The 13350-nt window shown below is 45.7% G+C and overlaps 1 protein-coding gene across 7 annotated transcripts in view; it reads left to right on the top strand.

Moving 5' to 3' along the window:
* The window catches only part of PDCD2L (programmed cell death 2 like), an 80025-nt gene that overhangs the window by 36044 nt on the left and 30631 nt on the right, over positions 1-13350 (top strand). For all 7 annotated transcript variants that reach the window (XM_086947669.1, XM_086947665.1, XM_086947671.1 and 4 more), the window contains one exon: positions 7749-7818. In XM_086947669.1, coding sequence (XP_086803795.1) covers positions 7749-7818 — 70 coding nt within the window. The remainder of the gene's footprint in view (positions 1-7748; positions 7819-13350) is intronic.

Raw genomic sequence — 13350 nt, 5'->3', positions numbered from 1 at the left:
AAACTGAAAGTAGGATGAGAGCCCTCCCCTCCCACCGCCCAGCCACCGCTGCGTAGCGCCCTCTATCATCTGTCGTGGTGACGTCAATCTCCAGCGGAAGGGATGTCCGGACAAGAACGTCCGCCCCCCGAGAGCCCGAAGAGAACCCTGAGTGTGCCACCATCTTGTACCCTTTGCGATTGAGCGCCTTACAGGAGTTCCCAATCAAGTGTGTTTCCTGTAGAAAGACCACGTCAGGCATGTGACGCTTAAGCATTTGAAGCACAATCCCCCTTTTGATTCGGTCACCCAACCCATTGACATTCCAACTGATCACTTTTAATTTCCTACCCCCCATCATCGTGACTCCCTCCCCAGCCCGACCCGAAAAACCCTTGCAGAATCGAAAGTGCAACAATATACACTACCCATTGCCAACAAAAAGAAAACAAAAACACACTAAGAGACACTCGAACTTGTCCCAAAACACCCCCCACCCTGCACCCCTGCATCAGACTAATAAGCCCCCCCAACCAGCAGTGTGCCTGTCGCCCCATTAACTAGCCTACAAAAAGCCCCAAGAGGAGTAAGGATTCCCCGCGGACACCTCCCGCCGCCCCCCATGAGACATCAGGAGATCAAATCACTATTACACTGGAAAAAGTACGACAGTCACATATTGCAGGGCCACCAACCGCCAATGTTCTCGTAGTAGAGCCAGTTCTCACAAATCAGCGCCACCAGGAGCGCCCCCTTCGCTGTCCTCCCGGCCGTCGCTACGCTGTGGCAGGGTGTCTATCCACTCGCTTACATTTTCCGGAAAGTCAAAAAACAGAGCACGGCCTTCGTGCTCAATCCAAAGCTTGGCCGGGAACATCATCGAATACTTGAGTCCCATGTCCCTCAGTCGCCGTTTCACTCCCACGTAGCTCTGGCGTTGTCTCTGTACCGCCCTGGTAAAGTCAGGATAAAAGTGCACCTCAGAGTTCTGGTACTGCAGCGGTCCATGACTCCTGGACGCCTGTAAGATTGCGTCCCGATCCCTGAAGTTGAGGAACCTGGCAATGATAGGTCTAGGTGCCACGCCCGACTTCGGTGGGCCACCAGGTACCCGATGTGCTCGCTCCACCGAGAAGAATTTGCTCAACCCGGGGGGAGTAAGATGGTTCTGTATCAGGTCCTCAACGAACAGGTCTGCCGATGCCTCTTCTGACCCTTCCGGAACGCCAATGATGCGGACATTCTGTCGCCTGGCACGACCTTCATAGTCGTCCAGTCGCCTGGAGAATTGGTCAGAAGTGAGCCGTAGAGTCCGGACCTCGGTTTGCAGGTCCGAGACGTCGGTGGTGAGGCTCGAAGTTTTTAAGTCCAACGATTTCACCCGATCGTTGGTTTTACCCAGGTCGGCTCTGATAAGGGTGAGATCCACTGCCAACGTGTCCACTTTGTGAGTCAAAACCTCATGTTGCTTCTGTAGTTCGGCCCGTATGCCCGAGATGGCCCCCATAATATCACTGAGGGTGGGCTCGGACCCATCTGGCGAGCCCGAAGAGAAGCCTTTAGTGGAGGCCCCCGGTGCAGGCGAGGTGCGCAGCTGGGCATATCTGTCAATTCTGTTCTGCTGCACTTGGGACTTGCCACGGACGCCTTTGTTCGATGTCTTGTCCGGTTCGCCCTTGCCCGCCATGTTGGGTCCGATAAGACTGCGGGGCCACCACACCCAGCTCCGAGCCTTAGATCCGCCGAGCCGAGGTTTTAGGACAGATGTGGAGTCCAATCTAGTGATAGGAGACACTGCAGTATCGAAGATTCCGTCAGCGGGGATCACCACCCAGCACTACGCATTCCAATCATGCGGAGTGGCGAAGACCGAGGAGACAATGGCGCTTCCTGGACAAGGGGCATCACACGACGTAGCTCAGCGTAGGAACCTCCGATTTGGAAGCGGGAGGCAGGCCCCGCATCAGTGACCCGCCAGCATTCGGAATCCACCAACGTGGAACAGGATTTCAAGCAGGATTATTGCGGAGGGTCGGAGGGTCTGCGGAGCTCCGAGCTTACGCGGCCATCTTGCTTGCCCGCGAAGCTCCTCCCCCCCTGTGCGGACTCTTGAGGTGTTCCGGGAATGAAAGCCATAATCGTAGGGAGACAGGAGCACCGTAGGCGCCGTGATGCTTCTTGCTTTTCTTAAGGCCAGCGATTCTGCCTCATCACTGGTGTCGGATGGAGGTGGGACTGCTGGGGAGGCTTGGTAGAGGTGTTGAGTGCAGTGTGGGCATGGGTGTAATCAACAGCCTTCGTACTATGCACTATCATCTACGCCTCTGGAGAGGTGCACGACGGTCCCAGGGGCTATTGGTTTCAAAGAACTCTCGCTGTAGCTGAGGAGAAACTGTCGTATGTTCGCTGCGATCCTGTTGAGTCTCGATGGAAAGTGCTATCATTGCACCCCAGAAAGGAACGAGAAATAGATAATTTAGATAATTATGTAGGGGCATATCAGCTGTTGTACCCTTGGCTTTCTGGTTGTCAGACTGCATCAAACTGAAAATAAACTATCCTTCACAGTCCTTTATCACCCTGGGATTTACCAACAGTCTTGCAGGGCTTGCAAAAATATCTGTTTGAGCCTTTGGAATCAGCCACTTTGCAGTGGTTAACAGCAAAGGTGCTCTTTTCTGTTCAATATAACCTGCGCAGGAAGTTTAGGGGATCTAGTTTCTTTAGTAAGAACATTACCAGAGGGTTTTCCTGTTAGTGTTTTTTGAGATCAAACCCAAAGTTCAAACCGAAGGCTCAGTCACACTTCATTTAATTTCAATAAGTAATCTGATCAGTTTTTACAAAAATACAGATATTGATGTTCCATTGATTTGGATGTTATAGGAGCTCTTGGGGTTTATTTAGATAGAACAAAGGCTCACCAGTGCGTTGCGAGGAGGCTCTGTACCTCCTGGTGTGTTGCTCGGATGCCCGCACTGATCTCACCAGTGCGTTGCCTCTGCCATTTTTCTTGTTCTTGCCTTCTGCCCCCTGGTTGTGCCGTTTTACTTGCCTCTGCCCCCCTGATTGTGCTGTTTTTTTCTTGCCTTCTGCCCCTTGATTGTGCCGTTTTTCTTGCCTCTGCCCCCTTGATGGTGCCGTTTTACTTGCCTCCGCCCCCCTGATTGTGCTGTTTTTCTTGCCTCTGCCCCCCTGATTGTGCCGTTTTTCTTGCGTCTGCCCCCCTGATTGTGCCGTTTTTTCTTGCCTCTGCCCCCTGATTGTGCCGTTTTTCTTGCCTCGGCCCCCCTGAATGTGCCTTTTTTCTTGCCTTGTGTGTGTGGATCTGTGTGTGTGGCTGTGTGTGTGTTGGGCTCTGTGTGTGTGTGTGTTGGGCTCTGTGTGTGTGTGTTGGGCTCTGTGTGTGTGTGTTGGGCTCTGTGTGTGTGTGTTGGGCTCTGTGTGTGTGTTGGGCTCTGTGTGTGTGTTGGGGTCTGTGTGTGTGTGTTGGGGTCAGTCTGTGTGGCTCTGTGTGGTGGGCTCTGTCTGTGTGTGTGTGTGTAGCTTTTTTTGGAGGTGGCTCTATGTGTGGGTGGCTCTGTGTGTGTGTGGATGGCTCGTGTGTGTGTGGATGGCTCTGTGTGTGTGGGGGTGGCTCTATGTGAATGTGTGTGTGTGGGTGGCTCTATGTGAATTACTCTGTGTGGGTGGCTCTGTATGTGTGTGTGGGTGGCTTTGTGTGTGTGGCTCTATGTAGGTGCAAATGCAATATGTCTCGCATTTGCGAGCCATTAATTTATTGGCATTGTAAATGACAATGCCATTTATTTATGTTTTAATAACAAAAACATAAATAAAAATAATGTCATGAGCAATGCCAATAGCTCTAACTTTAACAATGCCGAAACCATTGCATTGTAAATGCTTGTTCCTATACTAATTTCTTGGAGGTTTTCTTTTTTTTTGGTATTGTTCTCCACCGTCCAAAAAAACCAGAGTGGTTGACTTCATTGTTATCAGTGTGCACGGGGTGATGTTCTTTTAAGCACCGGGGCCAAACAAAAGACTTGTAGGCTCAGGGTATTACCTGAGAAAGTAGAATGAATTTCTGTTTTTATTAGTACGTCGCCTATTTCACAGGGATGTCTTGTTACGGGTTGTGGTTACTTCCCTCGGGGTTTTGCCAGAAAACATAAAAAGAATACAAGAAAGAACTAAAATAATAAGAAGTAAACATAGTAGACTCTAAGGCCAGCATGTACTTGCCTGACTGAGGTTTACATTTTCTCGAGGGGACATCGGTGGCCAAGCATGAAGATGATGGAAGGAAAAGAGAAAACCGGATTGATTACACCATCTGAAATTGAAATTGAAATTGCTGTGTTGTTGAAATTCCATGGGAAATTAGATTTTTTCCTCTGTCTGACTGAAAAACCATTTTGTTCTGATACAATTAAAAATAAACCATAATATCAAAGCAGCCAAAACAATATTTCCGCCCATCTCTCTGCTATCTCCTGCCTCAGAAACATTCCCTGGTGCCGTGTGTGTGTCTGAGGAAAAACGTTTCCTCCAGGCTCTCTCCATTTTACAGTTCTGCTTTAGACCTCGAAGAACAGCTGTATACCAAGGCTTTTTGGTGTTTCTTGTCTTGATTGGAATATGGAAGGGCATTAGTGCTATATTATTTTACCCTTCATTTGCAGATTAGTCATTGTTTTAGAATTGACTGGATTGCAGAAAATTGCTTTGAAGACTTCAACCTACATCTCAGTACAAAATGACATTAACTAACTTTGTCATCCTGTATTAGATTATAAAGATGATAGTCATACACAGCTGTAGTAAGCACCAGCAACATAGTGAACCTTCTCTCACATACACACAACTGGCGCAGCATCGATAAGAGAGGTGTAACCCTTCACACACCCACAGGCACGTCACAGAACAGTCAGGAACATGGTCATTTTCCTCACACAGAGATCACAAGTTCAGCATAGAAAATAACTGGTCAAACCCACAGCAATAGCACTGTGAAAAAGTGTTGTCGTAAACACCCTCTCCCAATCCCTTGGGTTGCATGTAGCCCCATGGGCTGGTAAGCTAAGTGCCACTAAAACCTTGATTAGTTTGAGTCTTTCTCTGCTGGCTTCAGGTTTGTTGAAAAAGCACAGAAAGCATTAGTGTAGGGAAATACCAGGTGGGCTGCAAAATGAACTTTGAAAGCGACAAAGAAAGAGAAATGAAGAAAATTGGGGAAATGGAAAGAGAGAAAAATAGAACGAACAGAAGAGATAAAGGTAAGAAAATAAGGCGAGAAAAGAAAGATGGTTAGATGGAAAACTGGAGGAAGGCAGGAAGGTATGAAGGGAGAGCAAAACTGAGGAAAGGGTGAAAGGAATGAAGAAAATGTGATGGAACAGAAGAAGGTTGAAAGGAAAAAGGACATGAAGGAAGCTTAAAAAGAGGAGTGGAAGGCTGAATAGTTGCATGGTGAAAGGGTAGATGGCTCGCCGAAAGGATCGAGGGGTTAAAAGACAGATGAAAAGAAAGGTTAAAGGGTGGGTGAAATGATGGGTGGATGGACAGATGGTTGAGAAGCTAGATGGGTGAGAGTATGGGTTATTGAATGATAAATAGATGTGTAAATCAGTGGAAGGGTCAGTGGTTTGACTGATAGATAATGAAGAATTGATGGATGAGTGTAGGGTTTGAAGAATGGCTGGATAGATGGAAGTTTACAGGAATCTCTCCTATGGAGGGTCTGGTGTACTTGCTCCGGTCAATCTGTGCCATTAGCAGTGAGGTTCAAAGTGGGAGTATTTTAAATCATTTTCTGGTTACTTTGTTGTTGAGAAAAATCTCCAAAAACCACACAGGTTCTTGATTCTGTTCTTGTTCAGACTATGGGAACTATCCACAAAGATTGAAGCACTAACGTCTCACAATCCCGGATGTGTATGTCACAGAATACAGGAATGGATGTTTCCCTGCCTGCTTTAGGCAGAGCTTTCATAAACTCTGAAGAGGGTGGTTGGTTGTCCGATATGGAGTTACTTGGAAGCAAGGCACTTTTTATTGAAACTAACAAAGACCCAGCCATTACTTTTTAGTTTCCATCCGAACTTGTGCTCTTAATTTAATCGTTTTCCACGTTTGTTAATTGTGATGCAGTTTTGTAAAACACACTGAAGATATATCGTAAGGTATTGGTTTCATTGCAATATTTATTGGTCTTTGTAAATATAATGATGACCTAGGTTTTCCTAAACTTTGCAAGGGTGTTTCAGTTTCTTAAGTATGTGAAGGGCTGGTTTTGCCGCGTTTAAGAAAAGTCTCTATTTCAAGTCAGCCATTTAATTCAGGATAGTAAACCAGCCAATCGTCAAGATATTCAAGAAGGTAAGCGTGCAGTGTCCATACACACATGTAAAGAGGCATGGTGCATTCTTTCAAAGTGGGTCCAAAATGTTCACCTTCTGTCTGCTTGACTTAGCACCTTCAATACCAGCACAATAGTTTTTTCCTAATGGTGATAAAGTGCAAATACTTCTAAACATAAGAAGCACTGGCAAAACCAATAGGTCTCGCCTTTTGGCTTTTCCAATGAAGACATTGATTTTAACATTGTTTTACAGTATCTGGAAAATAAAAAAAAGTTAATTGCTGATCAGTCTCAGCAAAAAAAGACACAAAGATGTGTATGTATACAATTGTGTAGACTCATTCATAAGTATACTTCATCACACTGTTTCGGCTCCCAAATAATGACGTATGTTCGCACATGTTTCATAACTTGATTACCTTTTTGTTTTTAATTTACTGTTACAAGACGTAAATATATATATATATATATATATATATATATATATATATATATATATATATATATATATATCTCCAATGTTTGTCAATGTTAATTTTCTTTTTGGTTTTTGTTAGGAGTGGTACAGGAGCAATGGCAGGTGGAACCTTCAAACTATAATAAAAAAAGAATGCAGAAGTGTAGTTGGCAGAATGTGGTGTCAGTTGAATTGAATTTCAACTAATGGCTAGTGTAGCCGGGATGGAGGAGGAACAAGGATGAGCTGTGTGGGGGTGTTGAATAAAAAAAAACAAATAGCGGGGCAGTGAGGATCAGGAAAGCAGTGGGCGAGCTGGCGGAGGAGAGGGCATGGCATGGCATTTTTAGGGAATGCTGAATGTAAAAGAAAAAAAGTAGTTCCTTGAATGTAGGCAGTGAAAGGATCCAATTCGTCCAATCAAAATAATTGTATGGAGGGTATCCTCAAGTGAAGGGTCAAACAAGAAAGGAAAGAGAAGCATTGAATTAGAAGCAAGCAAATGCGATTAACCAGAAAGCCAACCAGTGATAATCAGTGGGCTCACCCAAAGCCTGCGCTAAGTATGAGTTTTGTCCACAATAGGTATTTCACAAATGACAGGTAAAAGTTGTCAAAGTCCTTAGCAGAGTGGCTACACTGTGTTGCCTTCATTTGGGGAAAAGAAGCATGGGAATTAAGAAAAATGTACTTTAACATGTTTGCAATGGGCAATGATAGCTTGTTGATGAAGCCCTTGAAGCACAGGGACTGAGAATCTGCCTCACCCCAAAGTTTACCAAAACACAAAGTGGATGAAGCCAACACAGGGATGCTAATAATTCCTCAAGGCAAGAGCATTGTAGTTTATGGTGCATTTGGTAAAGATGATGAAATGAAGCAGTGCTACAGAATAGAAATTGCAACCTGATCCCTAAGTCTCCTTGTATATTTTTATTTATACAGGTGGAAGGTGTTACGCTCTCAGTATTTAGTCCCACAAGTTGGAGAAAAGCAGGAATCCAGTGATCTACAGGTAAAGCCTCCAAACATCTTGGGATCTGCTATTGATGTTGAACAAAGTTAGTGTTTTGCTTGTATTTTTAAAACATCTGAAAACTGGAGCTGGGTATGAAATAATATGAGCTAAAGTATTTGCTGATTCTCAGAAGGTGCCAAAGGCTTAGTTTCCTTTCTTGTGAAATCACACCTCAGGGCCGGATCACCAGCTCACCTGTCAATCCATCTTACTTGCGCTTCTTGACTGCGTCCTCCGAAGCCTTCCATTGTTGTATCATTGTAGAAGCTCAGAAGTTCCCTGACCCCTTTCTTCTGTGTGGCATTTATACAGCTCAGATGGTGTGTAATATAAATCATATAGGAGTGAGCCTTAAGCCTAGGAACATTGAGAGTGATCGGGGCAAGCAGGCCGGTGTGTCGCATCTCTGAAGTGGAAACATTACAATGCTACGGGACCCCCTGGCGGGCAGTACCTCAAAATTAAAGGTTGTTTTACTTTGGTGCCTCAAGATAAGATCAAAAGTGTATATAAAGCACCGTTTCGCTATTTTAACAAAACGCTGCAAAAATTGATTGCTAATCATACTTGTTTTATTAGCAGGAAGTCAAAATAAAACTTCCCTTAATTGTAAATAGTAGAAAATAAAATTTGGGGGAGCCTATAATCCTTGCTGGTATTATGAAAGGGTAAAAGCAATACATCTCTAAAAAATTGATTAAGGAAACAAGGTTTTGCTTCATGCCAGCACTTAAGAAGCTACCTTGATAAGAAAGTGAGAGGCTAGGGTTGTTACCAAGCAAGGCACATTGATGGAACCGGGGTACTTGACAGATAGATTGAATACATCGAATCAAGTATTTGCATATGCTAATTTGTTTTGTCATCACACAAGAAGGGGAGTCCAGCCAGAACTGCCGGGCCGCCTATCCCCTGCATGGGAACCCTAGACCATTTTAATCCGCATTGGGCCTCCTCAATGGAGTACAGCTAGAGACAAGATGGCACCGCGAGCCTCAGGACTATTATCTGTGCATACAGGTGTCTCACTGAGTGTCACGTACGAAAAGACTCACTGAGCAAAAAAAATAAGTGATGGATGGAATCCAAGAATTGTTCATAACTGGCATGCCAAAGAGTGTCCAAAAGAGCAATACACCTACCAGGGTGTACTCAAAGGAGGCCAGAATTTGTTGACTAGCAGATGCGAGCCTGCTGAGCCTTCAGATGAGGGGAGAAGAAGAAAGAAGGAATCTTGAGGGACTTGGTGGGGGTCATTCTACTGAGTCAGTGACACAACCTTGACAGGAGCCTATTATGGAGCTGAGCACAGAGAAGTGTGTACCGTCCCTGTGAGGTACTAGTGTTTTGGGACTTACCCATCAATGGAGAGGACTGGGGGAAAAAGCACAGCAACACAACAAAAAGTAGCAAGGGAAACCATTTTGTCAGGAGTTTACAGCGTTATGCTTCAGTCCTGTGGTTGGTTATCCAATCCTCCCCTTTTTGTACAGACTAAAATTGGATTTAAAAATAAATAAAAGAAAGCTCTCCCACACAGAAGGGTAAGCCACGAGGGCTCTGGCAGGTAATATAATAGAAAAAAAGAAAGATATACAGACGATGGAGCAGAAGCAGGAATTTCAATTAAGAATTGCTTCCTAACCATTAAGAAGGGAGGGGATGAGAGGTGGAACTAACTTAAAAACTTAAATATCCTTATGACTGGTGTATAAGGGCATCATGAATTTGGGGGCACATGTTACCTTAATATATTTAAATATAAAAGGGTTTCCTTTGCCATGGTGCTGGAGGATGGGAAAGGAGGGAGCACAGAAAGGTTATTCAAATTTCCAATTCGATGGATAAGGCAAGCTTGTGTTTTCTTGGGGAGTATGGAAAGCTACGCTAAATCTGTGCTAGCCTAAAAAATGGCCTGAAACCTTTTGTGGGTACACTCTTCACCTCTGGCACAACTAACTTATGCTGATGGAAACGTACGCAGCCTAATGGAGAATATAGGAGGCAATACCCTCTCCCCTCTCAGATCTGATTGGTAAGAGTAACAGCAACAGCAGGAGGAACTGCTCTGAGAACAGAGAATGCATCCAGCTTTACCAATTACTACCCCTTGTGTTCATCCTCAGATTTGATGCTGGAGCAGCAGATGAGGTGGGAGAGAAAATGCAAAGACCATCTTCCCACTCCTACCTCCTCTTCCCCATCAACATCAAAGCTAAAGGCTGGGATGGTGGGTCAGAATGGGGGTAGATTGCAGGCCTTCCCCTTTCTGTCTCAAAATCGAGGTTCTTCAAATTCATGCTGGCATGGAAGGGGTGAACTCGCCTCTTCACCCCTACTAGAAATTTGAACTCGAATTAGGGTGAAGGTAAAGGGGGAGCTAGAAATATGTATTATTGCCACATGTAATACCCTTCATTCTACTCACTGCAGCTTACCTCCACCTCAATAAGCTGGGCTGAAAGTTAAAACAAGGACTGGCTAAGCCAGCGGGTCTGGCCCTGGGAGGCAGGTGTGATGGCTAAATTTGATTTTCTTTATCGCAATATGTGCCACAAAATAAATAAAAGTAAATAAAACCTGCTACCACCTAAACATAGCCGTCATATGCTTGCAATAAAAAAGGCATTTTATAAACATGCCCTGATATGGGCATTTTAATAGTGATTATTTTATTCACTGTCCTTTCAGTTGAGTCACGGATTTTATTATTATTTGTGAAGGAGACAAGAAGAGATCACAACCTAAGACTCGGGTTGTATGTAGGCAATTACAATGTTAGAATGCCACTTCAACACTCTACAATAGCACCTTTCAAAAAAGAGATGTGAAATAAATCAAAACCCCATTAGACAATCAAGGTGCATGTACATCTGTAGGGAATTCTTAAAATTAATATACAAAAGTAAATAATACAAGAAAGTATACTTTGAACCAGCTTTGTCACTGAAAAGATTTGTCACGTGAAGAATGTACACAGGCTTTGTGCTATCACTTAAATTAAAGAGAGCCAATGGGTAAAGTGGATATAGCCTTCGACCCATGCTGTATGCTGTGGTGGGTATACTGCGGAAGGAGGCTCTCCAGCCCCTGTCTAGGTGGCGGGAGTTCGTATTTCTTTGCAGCTTGGAACTAGCGGTAATAAAGCACAATTCTAGTCTTCGTAAGCTTCGGTTCCCACATTTGTAAAAATGTGGGAACCGAGGAGTTGGGACACCTTGAATCTCCCACCCGGTTGTAATTAGGAAATATGAAGGAATGCAGACATCATGGGGCATATGTATCATGAATGCGTTTTGCGAGTCCTTAATAGCGAATTTTAGCGATTTGCTATTAAGGACTCGCAAAGGGCAATGTATGTAGGATTCGCAATATTAATTGCGATTCCTACGTATTCCTTAATTGCGTATCGCAAATTTGCGATTCGCAATTAAGGAATACTTTCCTATTCATTGCCGCTCGCCTTGAGGTTGTGACCCAGTGCTCCAGACTCGTTACCTGCATTTCGCTACAGGAGTAGCTCTTTAATTGCTGAAATCACCGCATTGCCAAAGGGAGGAGAAAGCCACCGCGAGGCCGCAGAGGAGGTGAGAGGCGCGGCCCCGGGACTGCGAGGAACAGCGTCAAGTCCATCAGCTGTTTCCTCTTCCCGCGTGAGCCGCGCCCCCTCCCAGTGCCCGCCCCCATCAAGGCCTTCAAAACCTCTCGCGGCCCCCGCTGTGCGGGTGCCGCTCACCTTGAGGTTGTGACCCAGTGCTCCAGACTCGTTACCTGCATCTCGCTACAGGAGTAGCTCTTTAATTGCTGAAATCACCGCATTGCCAAAGGGAGGAGAAAGCCACCGCGAGGCCGCAGAGGAGGTGAGAAGCGCGGCCCCGGGACTGCGAGGAACAGCGTCAAGTCCATCAGCTGTTTCCTCTTCCCGCATGAGCCGCGCCCCCTCCCAGTGCCACGCCCCCTTTTTCTCCCTTCACTGATTTAAACAAGTCCAGTAACGCGCATCGCGGGACACGCGCGGGTCGTAGCCCGGGGCGAAGCCCGGGCCAAGGGCGGGCCCGTTGTTGCCCGTTAGTGCCCGGTAGCGACCGGACCGGGCCACCTCCCTTTCATCACTGAAACCCCAGCCAGCAGACAACATCATGCCACCGAAAACCAGGAGTACCTCAAAGACCAAATCCAAACATGCGCAGGAGGTAGCTCAAATAACGGGTCCCATTGACCTATTCATTTCACGGACCCACGAGGTAATAAATCAGAGTATTGCCCTGATGGAAAAGAGAGTGTCATTAGACCTCATGAACGCGAACGCAAAACGATCTTCTTTAGGCGCCATAGCAAATGCCACCTCTCCTATTCATCTCAACTCCCAAAACTGTTCCCTTCCCGTGACTTTGTCAGCTCCTGACATAAACACAGTGCCTTCTATAGTAGATCTCTCTGTAACAGTCTGAGTCTGACCTCTCACTAACTTCGGATGATTTGGAAGCAACCCCCGACCTGGCGGCTTGTCAAACTCAGGCGGGAGCCCAGACAAACGTTGACCTGCACCTTCAAGGAGAAAGGGAAGGAGCTATCCCAAAACAAAATGCCACAACAAATGCTGAAAACGCAGCAACCACAGCTCCCTGTTCAGATCATGCTATAACCCATCCAAACTTCACAACGCAACAAAACACGCTACTCCCCTCTGTAATCAACCCACCTCATTTGACAATTTCTAATGAGGCCACCGATAACCTCTGCAGAACATGCAAAGTCACCTCGCAAGTTCTGACTACAACGAAAGACCTCTTATATCAATACCTGAAACCCATTCAACTCAATATTAGAAACATAGAAGCTCAGCTGACCATAATCTCTGCAACACTCCTTGACACCAACACGCGCATAGAAATAAAGGGCCAGCGAAATCCACCGCAGCCACCTAAAACGCAATTCCAAGCGCAACCACCCAAAGCATCAAAACGCTCGAATCCAACCACCTTACCCCCAAAAAGTCACAAACAAAACACTGCAAATCAAAACCTGCCAACTACAACGCCTCAACCACAGCGGAGCAAAACCACTGCTGTATCAAACCAACAAACTCAAAACACAGACCCAGCTACTGTAGATACTCCAGGACCAGCGACAAATAATTTTAGCAAAGTTCATCCCGAAAAAAAGCCAGTATCTCTTCCACCGAAACCAGCGGCCTCCCAGCCGTCCCCCAAGAATATCACTAAAAAAACACCAGTAACCAGACGTCCAGCCCACTTGCCTCCGGAAGCCACTCCCTACACAATAGTACTCACAGGCGTACCAGAGCTAACCGATGACACACCTGAAACTGCATGGTCACTTAAAAATAAGGTCATGCAATGGTTAAGCATTAACAGACCTCTAGAATCCCATCTTTCAGGAGGGATCTCCGCAGTCCGTAGGGTAGTTTGGGTAGGTAAAACAACAAAATCGACCCGCGGGGACTGTATTATAGTAACATGCAGAGACCCCTCCGCAGTGGACTACATTTGCGCCTGGCCCTCGCTG

The sequence above is a fragment of the Lissotriton vulgaris genome, chromosome 12 (genome assembly GCF_964263255.1).
Source record: "Lissotriton vulgaris chromosome 12, aLisVul1.2, whole genome shotgun sequence".
In the NCBI taxonomy this organism is placed as follows: Eukaryota; Metazoa; Chordata; class Amphibia; order Caudata; family Salamandridae; genus Lissotriton; species Lissotriton vulgaris.
This window is presented reverse-complemented; position numbering and strand designations above follow the sequence as displayed.